Source organism: Symphodus melops (genome assembly GCF_947650265.1).
Source record: "Symphodus melops genome assembly, chromosome: 10".
NCBI classification, from domain to species: Eukaryota; Metazoa; Chordata; class Actinopteri; order Labriformes; family Labridae; genus Symphodus; species Symphodus melops.
In genome coordinates, this window is record NC_136700.1 from 19,508,102 (window position 1) to 19,519,638 (window position 11,537).

Sequence of the window (11,537 nt, forward strand, 5' to 3'; positions counted from 1 at the left end):
TATCATTAACAACATCCAGATGGATATTGAAGTTGCCTATAACAATTATTCCATCACTGCTAAGGACTATGTTTGATAGAAATTCAGCAAATTCAAATAGTAATTCAGAATATGGACCAGGAGGCCAATAAGCTACAACAACTCAAACTGGCTGAAATGTTCTAGAGACTGGATGTGAAAGACTGAGTGCAAGACTTTCAAAAGAAGTATACTTCAGCTTTGGTCGAGTGTTAATTACAAGACCAGAATTAAAAATAGCTGCTATTCCACCACCTTGGCCAGTGTCTTGAGGTACTGTATAGGAGCATTAAAATGACTGTGAGGGGTGGATTCATTCAAACTAACATATTCATCCTAAGACTACCAGGTTACTGTTAGACAAAGTAGATCAATACGATTTTCTAATATCAGATCACACTACTGAAAAGGTCGCCATAAAGCTTTATTTTTTGTACCGTTTTGTTAAGAAAAGCACAAGAAACTGGTGTGCCCTTTGACAAAACACTTAACTCCAAGTTGCTTCAACTGCTTTGTCAGTGGCATATGAATTTGTATTAATGGGATTAGTTAAATAAACTAACAGAGATAATAATTGAATTTTTCATCAAACCACTCACCAGTTCTGAGGAAGCTTATCTCAAAGACACTGCAGAAGTTTTAGCAGATACAATCTTAAAAGTGCCTTTCTAAACAACTGAAGACTTTGATATTCTCCAAGGGGCTATCATATGTTACACATTCATGACAGTAATCAATTTACATATCTCTTAGGTCCAGTGGCATCTCAAATGTAACTACTCAGAACAAGTGTCTTTAGGACACTAATAACATCTTGTTTCAAATGTTGTTTAAAAAGCTTAGGTTTTGGGATCAGGTTTAAAAATTGTTTTGGATGAACTACTTATGCATCACACCACTGCTCACTACCTGAGGTTCCTGGAAGAGGTCTGATAGTATTTCCTAGTTTGTTACAGACATGACAACACATGGGGACCGTGTGTGTGGGTCCCAAGGTGTGGAAGAGGCTCCCCCCGAGAGACGTCAGGGACTCTCTTGGGTCTTGTGGTTCACAACACAAGTTTGCACACCCTTTTGAATTCTGATGTCTCTTCTGTGATTGTATTGTAATGTTACTGTTGAATGGACTTCAGCTTATGATGCTTTGTCTTGTGACTTGTGTGTGTATATAAAGCGTCCATCAGTACATAATTAATTCATCCCATTCATACATATTCTCACACCATCCATGAAAGTGAGAGCAACTAGGGGTTAAGTGTCTTACCCAAGAACACATTGAAATTGACTAGCTGGGAATCAAACCCTCGATCTTTTGGTTGAGAGATGACCATCTCTGCCACTGACTCACTAAGCCACAAACACAGACAAAACTGTGGCATGAGTGAAATGCTTTATGAAAAGAGTAAATGTTATCTTTAAATGTTTCTGAATAGTTGTATGCCTGTAAAAAAATAAGTTTTCCTTTTCTGCTGCCTCTTGTAAACTATGTTTTGGTGAAAAATAAAAAAAAGAGTACAGCATAGATACACCACCTTCTCTCACTTAAGAATGTGGAGCTCATAAAATTTGGTGGTGACCTTTGACCCCTAGTCCTCCTCTTCCTCCAACCCCTCCCCTTCATGACGTCATGAAAACTTTCCGTCAAAATGTGATGAATTGAAACCGAAAGTCCCTCCTCTTCGGGGGGTTTAATTTTCACGCCTTTATTTAAAAGCTTTTAGAGAAACCAGGTTGATCACGGGAATATTCTTATTTTAGAAATTTACACATTTGGCCACACTCGGGAATGTTCATGAATCTCACCTCCAAGTTTAAAGCTTTTCTGCAAATGTGTTTGTTTGTTTGTGTGATTGTTTGATTGCTGTGAGTGTGTGTGTGTGTGTGTGTGTGTGTGTGTGTGTGTGTGTGTGTGTGTGTGTGTGAGTGTGTGGTGAAATGTGAAAAGAATTTTTTTTTTAATTGATTGATTGATTGACCAAATAGTAGAAAAGAATATCATCCCTGTAGTTTGATATATGCAAACTGGATACTTTACACACGCTTCAAAAGGCACAAACTATTTTTAATGCCTAGTAAGAGTCAGCAGGTAAACTGAGCGACCTCTGGTAGCCTAAATGTCCCCAAGCTAGTAACAGAAACTGGTCCAGAAACCACATTATGCATTTGAATGCTTGAATTGACGTGGGAGGAAAATCCCAATGTTTACTATCACTTTTAGACATCTCATTATCAATGGCACAATAGTCGTAAACCCTAAAACATGAATTTCTTATCAAGGCCTGCAGTGACAGCATTGCAAGTAATCAGCATAGAGTAAGTACTGTAAGGTAAACATCTGATAACATCAGAAGTGGAAAGTAACTGAGTGTATTTGCTCAAGCATACTTAAAGGGATACTTCACCCATTTACATGAAGCTGTTTTCTTCATGTGATGCAAAAAGCGTCATATTGCATCACATGAAGAAAACTTCCAGGCAAAGAAAAACATATTTTTCTCGTCTCAGGGCAAAATGAGGGTTGGATTCACGACCATTCAACACTACTACCATGTTTCTAATGATACAAAGCTTCATGCAAATGGGTGAAGTATCCCTTTAAATACACATTTAAGGTTCCTACATTTTCTTTAATTTTGTACTTTTTCACCCTTTTCACAATTTTTTACTTCTTCACTTTTTTTCTGCAAACTTAAGTCACCTGAGAATAGAAAAACAAAAAAAGTAAAATTAAGGGTTAAGGGCATTTGATAAAATCACACACAAACACACACTTGCGAGTCCTGGGAGTAGGTGTTGTTAATAATTATAATATGCTAACATCATCTCCACATCAAAAAGGCCAAGCTGTGATTTTTGTGCCATTATTTTATGGCATTGTCCCAGATTGCATTGTTGTCAATCAAATGTAGCCTCCACAGCTCTTAAGTTGCTAAACCAGCCCAACAATCAGTGCAGCCATGTGGTCTGGTCGCTATACGCTGGCCCTTTGTCCGATATAAAAGGGATTAGCAACCAGGGAATTGATTTAACAAACAAGCAAATCACTTGTTGAATAAAAAGGCTTATAGAGAAAACGCTTGTCATCCTATAACAATAGCATGGGTATAAAATAATACAGACAAGACTAATCTTGTTGTGTATTGCGGTCATCAATACACACTCTGCAGCATGTAAGGTGATACAGCGGTTTTTTCCATCACTTTACTCGGAACAATAGAGTTGAAAAACTACTCCCTTTAAGATTTGTAACCCGTCTCCCCTGAGCATTTAAAACACCTCCAGCTCCTGAACTCATCTGGTTCATGGCTGACCCCAGAGAGCGATGTATCCATATCTGGAGCATCTTCTTTTCATCTATGCAGCTTCTCTTGACTCACTCCATCACCCTTTTATGCTCTGTGGCCTCCATATCTTTTCACATTACACCCCTTTGTAGCTGTTTATTGGAGGAAGAGAGCTGTGAAGCTCTGATGATTGGTTCATAGTGACATAATAATGTAAGAACATATGTGTTAAAACAGGGTGTTATAAATAGCACAAAAAACTTTAGGAATATCCTACAGTCATTAAAATATGGAGTAGGACTAAATCAGTGATTACATGATAATCAAAATATTTCATATCAGTGAGGAAGAGCTGTGGAAGTATCAGTACTTTTTCCTGATATTTCAATATTTTCCTTTGCATATCTCTTGGTTTTTCATTTCTTTGTTAAACACTGCGCAACAAGTACAGAAAAACTATAACTGCCCCAGGTGTTCATCATGCTAATAAAATGGGTTGCATGTGTCTACAGTAAATAATGCCTGTTTGTCATTGAAATACAGAGAACCAGAACAACACACAGAAACAGCACATACAAATGTTGCTTTTATATTGTAAACAGTCAGTAGCATTTTTTAGGGTCCAAGCAAGTGTGAAAAACCTTTGATTTATAAATCACAAACTGAGAGAAACAACTACTATATCATAAGGAGCATTTCATAGACTGAGGCGGACTGGGATTGTGGTTGATAGAGGTCAGCTTGGCCCTTGGTGCCAGGCATGTGTGGGGTAAACAGCTTTTTCGAGCCGGGGGGAGGGTACGTGTGCGTGTGTGTGAGTTTGTTTGGGGGCGGAAGGCTACTTGATGTGTCTGTGGGCGTAAACATCACCTGGCTGATTCCAGCACACTCAAAAGGGACCACATAAATGCACACAGGTGTTGGCAAGCAGACACATAGGAGGACACACCTACTGTCTCATTGAATTGTGAACAAGTAGGTTACAGAAGGCCAAGCAGGAATTTGTCATTATTTTACCTCTGGACCTGCACTCTACTTGGACTTCACATATAACAGGTGAGTTTGGAAAAAGGACAGTTAACTTTCTTATATGCATGTCATTGTCAGATTTGACACATTAACATTAGCATGGACATATTAGGTTACAGTTTGGTGTGAACAGTTCAGATAGAAAAAATAATTTGAATTTTCAGAGACTAATATACAAATGTTAAAAACACAGAGGAGCTAAAAAAAAAAAAAAATCTCTGATAAATGCCATGTATCTTTTTTTTATTTCCTCTCGACATAAACAAACCTTTACTAAAATCAAGCAATAAGATTGATGATTAATTATTTCTTTATTATTACCATTCAAAGTAAGACTAAACCCTGCTGTAGCTGACATGAATTAACATTATCAAGCAACTTAATGATGCAAAATATGATGTAAATTTACAGAATAACTGGAATAGCTGCAAATGTAAGTGAAGAAAGTAGAAAGTTGAGATGATAATGTTAATGCAATCAATTGTTGATCACCTTCCTGATTATAGATTAACCAGATGCCGCTGACAGTACATATTGCAGTTGCTTCTACTTAATGGGAAATTAAATGGAAGAAAATGGAGCTGAGATTTAAATTTTTAAATAATTCTGCAGTAAGACTGTTTATACCCAACAGATCCACAGAAAAGCATCCGAGCTATGAACTTGAGATTTTTTCCGATGACTTGGAGAATACTGCACCAGACATGTATTTAGACTTATGGTCAATGGAGTTCAGAGGAAGTTTATGTTACTATTTTATGATATAGTTTTGAGTGTAATATAATATACAACAAAGTAGCTTGGTAAGGTCAATTGTCTGTTTATTGAAGATAACTTGCCTTGTACAGAAGGCTATAACAATCATGGGAGTTTTAAATAATAACCATCCCTGGAAATGATCTATGAGCAGACTATTGTCATGCATGATAACAGAAAATTGAAAATTGTGTCTGATCCAACCACAGTTTCACCATGAGTTTAAGATCTAACCCTGTATGAGAAAATTCAGGGTCCTGGCCCTGTCCATTAAGACTTTAAATAACAGACACAGTAGAAGATGCCAACACGCCAATATTTGGACATTACATGGAATTGATGCGGCTGTGATTTGTGTGCTGTGGTTTCCATGAAGTATGCTTGGTTTTTTTTATCTCTGTAACTTCAGGACAGTTGGGGATGGATGTTTTCTTTTCTTGTCAGAAAAGCTTGACAAAAACGTCAACAAAAAATGCATAATACTCACAAGCGATGACCAGCAATGAAGGCTTACTCAAAAGGTCTGTGTCAACAAGAGTCACAAGAGAACCGTTGTTGTTTTCTTTCTTTTTTTTTAAGAACTTGCCATTTTGAGCCTTTGCATTTACATTACAATCGCCTGATCTTTACAAGATCAGTCTCGTTTTAAAATCGACATGCAGTGACTTAATCCTCACAGCCCTGCTCTTTTAGATTTAATGCAGTGTCCACTCTTTTGTGGATACTCTTCAGAATATGGGCTTTTACTTTTATAGAAGCACTAGTTGTTTAATGCTTAGCAACAGTTTAGGGTAACTTGTCATACATAACATTAGTATACCTAATACCTGAAATTATTCCAGTACGTATCTTGTTACTGTATGGAAAAATTGTGACATAATGATAAGGTATGGAAGGACTAGGTTTACCTATGAAAGATTTTAAGCCTGCAAACAAGCCACACAGTGTGATTATCAGATTGCTTCTGCCAAAATAACTGGATGTGAGCTTTGAGGGTTGAAAACAAAAACATAAAGTCACTGCTCTGATCGTTTTGTACTGCTTTACACTCACTAACAAGCACGCAATGAGCCAAATGGGTAGTTTGCATGACTTGGCAAGCACATAGGCAATACTTATTTGGAAACCTCTGTACAGCCAATGCTGCCAGTTACCATCCATCAAGTGACAGACTTATGAGAAGTCAGTGCTTTAATACAGTCTAAGATTGTTATTATTGTGAGTAACTGGTCTTTTTGGCTGGTTTTGTCCAGTTTCTTTAAATGCAATGTTTATTTTTGCAGCATTAAAACCAAGCAAACAACACTTCTTGTATTGAGACACTTGCATGGGATCAAGTTGAAAACAATTTACTGGTACGTAGTTCATTTGGAGAACTTTCGTGTTGCAGTTGAGTGGAGACTTTGTTCCTCAATAATTTCATTCTCTACCAGAGTGTTGCATACTAATGATATAGCCGAGGAGCTTTAAAACAGCAGCCAGAGCGGCTTGGAACATTTAAGACTAGGTATGAAGAGTCTGAACTGATATTTGGCTATGGGAAAAACAGGAATAAAGAATTTGTAGCAGAACGAATAATGAAAGGAACTCCTACAGATACAACAAGTTCCTTGATCCAAGGTCAGTGCTCAGACTCGCAATAAATCTACTCAAGAACATTGGGCCTTAATACTAAAATTTGCTTTCACTGATACTAAAACTCTTGATTTTGTTTGATTTTATTAACCTGACTTAATGAGAGTTACCTCAGTCTAGATTTAAATCCCACACAAACACACCTAACTCTGTATTGCATTATTTGTCTTGAAACAATTTGTTCTTGCTCGTTCTCCTAAAAATCTCTATGCACGTGAAGTGAGGTCATTTTGACATTTGGCAGTTTTAAAAAATGGAATTTTTGTATTTAAGGATTATTGTTAGTTTGAGAGTTCCTGTTGACAGCTGAGGGGGTCGATTACTCGGAAGTGTATTTAAAGTTTGGTCAACTTATTGTTTGCATTAAAATACTTATTTTAAAGAATTTGGGCCTAATCACATAAACATGTTTGGCATTTTTTGGGCTGCAAAAGGTAAAATAGGTCACAGATAAATTTTTTTTTTTTTTTTTTCAAGGACAGATCAACTAAAAGTTTTATTGTTTCATACAAAATGTACAGTTTACATTGAATATTTTCTAAAAGTTTGCAGTTAGTCGGCTTCGCATTTTTTTTAATGAATGCAAAAGTGACTGCTCTCTTGATTGCAGGAAAATGATTTTGTACTCTGTATTAAGTTGCTGTTTCTTTACACATATTTATATTTTTTGCGTTTCAATGTCTTCTAGGTCATACAAAATGTTTGGATATCTTAACAAACGTATCCAGGACTATATGGTGGAGCGGAAAAGTCGCAGAACCAGACTAGTGAGTAAAGATGGTCGCTGCAACATTGAATACGGAAACTTCAAGTACAGCAAACACTGTGCCTTCCTGGCAGACTTCTGGACCACCTTTGTGGAGATCCGGTGGCGTTTTGTCCTCTTCCTCTTCATCGCCTCTTTTACCCTGAGCTGGTTCATTTTTGGCCTCTTGTGGTACTGGATCGCTCGCAGTAATGGAGACCTGACGTGGCAAAACCCTCCAGTTGACCACACTCCATGTGTTGATAATGTTGTTGGACTCACCACAGCGTTTCTCTACTCCCTTGAAACCCAAACAACAATTGGTTATGGTGGCCGAGCGCTAACCCCTCTCTGCCCAGGTGCTGTTGCCCTCCTAATCATCCAGTCTCTAATTGGTGCAATTATCAACTGTTTCATGTGTGGAGTCATCCTGTCCAAAATCTCTTCACCCAAAAAGAGAGCCAAGACCATCACATTTAGTGATATGGCAGTCATTAGCCCAAAAAACGGTACTCTATGCCTGTCAATAAGAGTTGCTAACCTGCGCAAGACCCTGATGATTGGAAGCCAAATCTATGGCAAACTGTTGAGAACAACAATAACACCAGATGGGGAGACAATCATCATGGACCAGGTAAACATTGACTTTATGATGGACGCTGGGAAAGACAATCTCTTCTTCATATGTCCTCTAACGCTCTACCATGTCATCGACAAGAGCAGCCCCTTCTTTGAAATGGCAGTGGACACGCTAAACAAACAAGAATTTGAGCTTGTCGTCTTCTTAGATGGCACTGCAGAGTCAACCAGCTCCTCCTGCCAAGTCCGGACCTCCTTTATTCCTCAAGAAATCATGTGGGGCTACAACTTCCTGCCCATCATCTCCAGAAGCAAGGAGGGCAAGTACAGAGTTGATTTCTCCAACTTCTCCAAGGTGGTGCCAGTGGCAACTGCACACTGTCCCTACTGTTTTCACAATATCAAGGGTCATCATCATCACTCCAGAGATGGACATGACAACCCGGGCTTTGAGGTGATTGATATCAATGATCCCACTAATGTCACAAAGATGTGAAGAGAAGCATATCCGTTAATGAACAGTAGAAACGGAGACTGTAAGAGGCCTTCACCTTCTCATTGAACAACTCCTCGAGACTCCAAAGGACTAACAGAAGCTGGGGGCAGCTGGGATTACCTAATCACAGACAGCACATTGTTAAGCATTTAAATACCTAAAATCCTACTTATTTGTCATTCTATTGTGTTTACCATAGATAACAAAGATGTCTGTGGGGCAGGACTGTGGAGTTATTGTGGACTATTTGTATGTCAAACCACACCTGTCACTGTGTGCTGACCAAAAACCTGTTTTCAAAAGAGAGTCCAGGTCATGCAAGGTGGTTAGGCTACAAATCAAGAACAGAAAAAGACAGTTTTTCAAATAGCTTGTTAATCAAAATGAGTTGTTATAATTGACCTCTGTTCTGTCATAGTTGACTACCTGGCAATTGAGAGGCACAAAAACAACCAAAAGGACAAAGCAAATGTTTTATACTGTGTATATTATGAAGTCACTTGAAAGACCAGTGTTTGGAGCCATGCTGTTGTCATTATTGTGAACAGATCTTGTGATTTTATTAATACTTACAAAGCTGCTGTACTCCAGGGGATACCTGAACTTGAACCATTTAAGTATGCTTTACTATTCAGACATTGAGGCACTAGACGAGGGTTGGGCTCTTGGGCACACTTTTCAAAGTATGGATGATCATACTATGGGAATTTCTTCTTCAGTGAAGACATTGAAATGGAACAAACATTCCAATAAACGTTTAATATATTACTTAATAAACCCCTGTGTATGGTTTAAAAATCAGAAATGTTTTCAGACTGTTTTTTAAATCTGTTCTCATGGGTGAAATATAATAAAATCAAGAATATCTTTGAAGAAAAATGTTTAACGTGTTTTGTCATTTTATCCTGCTTCTGTCTGATTGAAAACAAAGAGACAAATAAGAGTATGTGTCAAATAAGGGCTATCATGGTAACATAATGCCAGGTACCATTCTCAATCTGAGCTTTACGTCCATAAACAAAGGGAAGTTGTGACAGCAAATAAGGATCTAAACACACCAGAGTGTAAGTGTTTATGAGATAAGAGAGGCTGCCTGCTGCTTATTGTTTTGCCTGCAGGATCTGAACATGAACCCAAAATTCTCCACTGAAAGAAGTACAGCATATTTTGTAAGCGTATGAAGCTTCACAAGACTTATAAGACTTATAATTTGATGCACATCTGTACCGAACGCTCTTTCACCCAAAATGTCTTTGCTTCCAGCTTAAAGGACTTGAATGAAAGTAAACAAAGTTCATCATTGTATTCACAATAACCAAATCAAGCTCTTCATCATGGCAACAAGCTGGGTTCACCATAAAAAAAGACTCATAATCTTTGCATTGTCTTTCAACACTGTCTTTTAAAATGAATATTGTTTGAATAATGCATTAGTTGCTAATCAATATAAAGGTCAACATCAAGCTCATAACTTAAGAGAAACTTCTTAAGACCACTTTTCGCCACCTTGTGTCTGAATGTGATGGTTTTTCAATTGGGACAAAGCTATCCTCAGTCCTTTTCTTGGTCCATTTTCTGCATTTGATTAAATTAGTATCAGATGACAAGCCCTAGATCAAGATTAAGTTGTTATCCCCAAACTGTAAAGCCGTTTTATTGTATTATTAATCAAATAAAAAAGGACACCTCAGTGAGGAGAATGGTATAAGAATTAAATTGTTTTGTTGGAGTACTATGCGTTCTTTGATTTTGTTTTGAAAGAAAGAAAAGAGATAACTGTTTGAAAGGAACACGAGTTAGTACTCCATCTAGTCTTTGTACTAACCCATCTAAGAGTTGCCACATTTTGTAAAAATATCAAAACACAGAAACTTCAGAGCCACTAACTCCAAGAACATTAGTGTCCTAAGCTTTAAATAGAGTCTAGTGCATGCTCTACAAATAATTATGGAAAAAAGGAGCACAGTGCAGTATATTTTTTGGTACAAGGAGCTTACTAATTTAAGCTTGTGCATCTCTGCTTATCTAAAATGACTGTACCGAAGGAGGCAGAATAATTGGGGTGGCTGTGGCTGAGTTGGTTGAGTCGTTGTCTCTCAACAGGAAGGTCAAGGGTCTGTTTCCCAGCTCCTGCAGCAACATGTCCGATGTGTCCTTGGGCAAGACACTTAACCCAAAGTTGCTCCTGCTGCTACTTCAGCGGTGTATGCATGATGTGTATGAATGGGATTAACTACTTCTGATAGTCTGATAGTCACTTAGAAACATAGAAACCTCTGCCATCAGTGAATGGGCGTGAATGGGTAGGTGTGACATGCGGTGTAAAAGCCCTTTGAGTAATCAGAAGATTAGAAAAGTACAATACAAGCTTAAGTCCATTTAACATTTAAATAGGTAGACAGAAAGACGAAAGGCTTTGCAATCCCTTTTCTGAAACCAAATGTGTCAAACTCGAAGGATGTAGCTGATGGACTTGATAAGTTTAATATGTAAACCACTGGGCTGCCTGTATAACTGCAGTCCTTAAGAACAGTAGTTCTCGAACTTTTCACAGTGAGTAACACCACAGAAAGTAATCTATTTGACTTTTCCAGTACCACCATTATGGAAAACATTGAAATACAGTAGCGTAGGATGGGACTCGAGACATATTTTTAACTGTCGTCTACTTCAGCGCTGCTTGATGTATCTGCTATATCGCTTTTCGAGCCACAAATTCAAAAGATTTTATTTAATTCCTCCGCTTGCCAGCCTTGCCTGTAAACAATGCATTGATTTTTACATCTTTATTCAAAAATAAATAAATCAGAGACTCTTGTAGGGACTCCAAGTGTACCACTAGTGGTACTCGTACCACCGATTGAGAATGAAGGCTTTATACCATTTACCCAAGTCTTAATCATCTGCTTTTTCCAAATGTCCTTAAAATGACAGTAACCATGTTTCCTTCATCTGAGAGCTCTCATGAAACCACAGGCAGGCAACAGAAGAGGGA

General features: G+C 37.9%; 1 protein-coding gene across 1 annotated transcript; it reads left to right on the forward strand.

Annotated features, from left to right (window-relative positions):
- Nucleotides 1–4,244: 4,244 nt before the first annotated feature.
- Nucleotides 4,245–9,275, forward strand: LOC306831042 (ATP-sensitive inward rectifier potassium channel 1-like). Its single transcript, XM_079354899.1, has 2 exons — nt 4,245–4,358; nt 7,411–9,275. Exon 2 carries the CDS (start codon nt 7,421–7,423, stop codon nt 8,540–8,542), a length of 1,122 nt encoding a protein of 373 aa, XP_079211025.1. The 5' UTR covers nt 4,245–4,358; nt 7,411–7,420; the 3' UTR covers nt 8,543–9,275.
- Nucleotides 9,276–11,537: the final 2,262 nt, after the last annotated feature.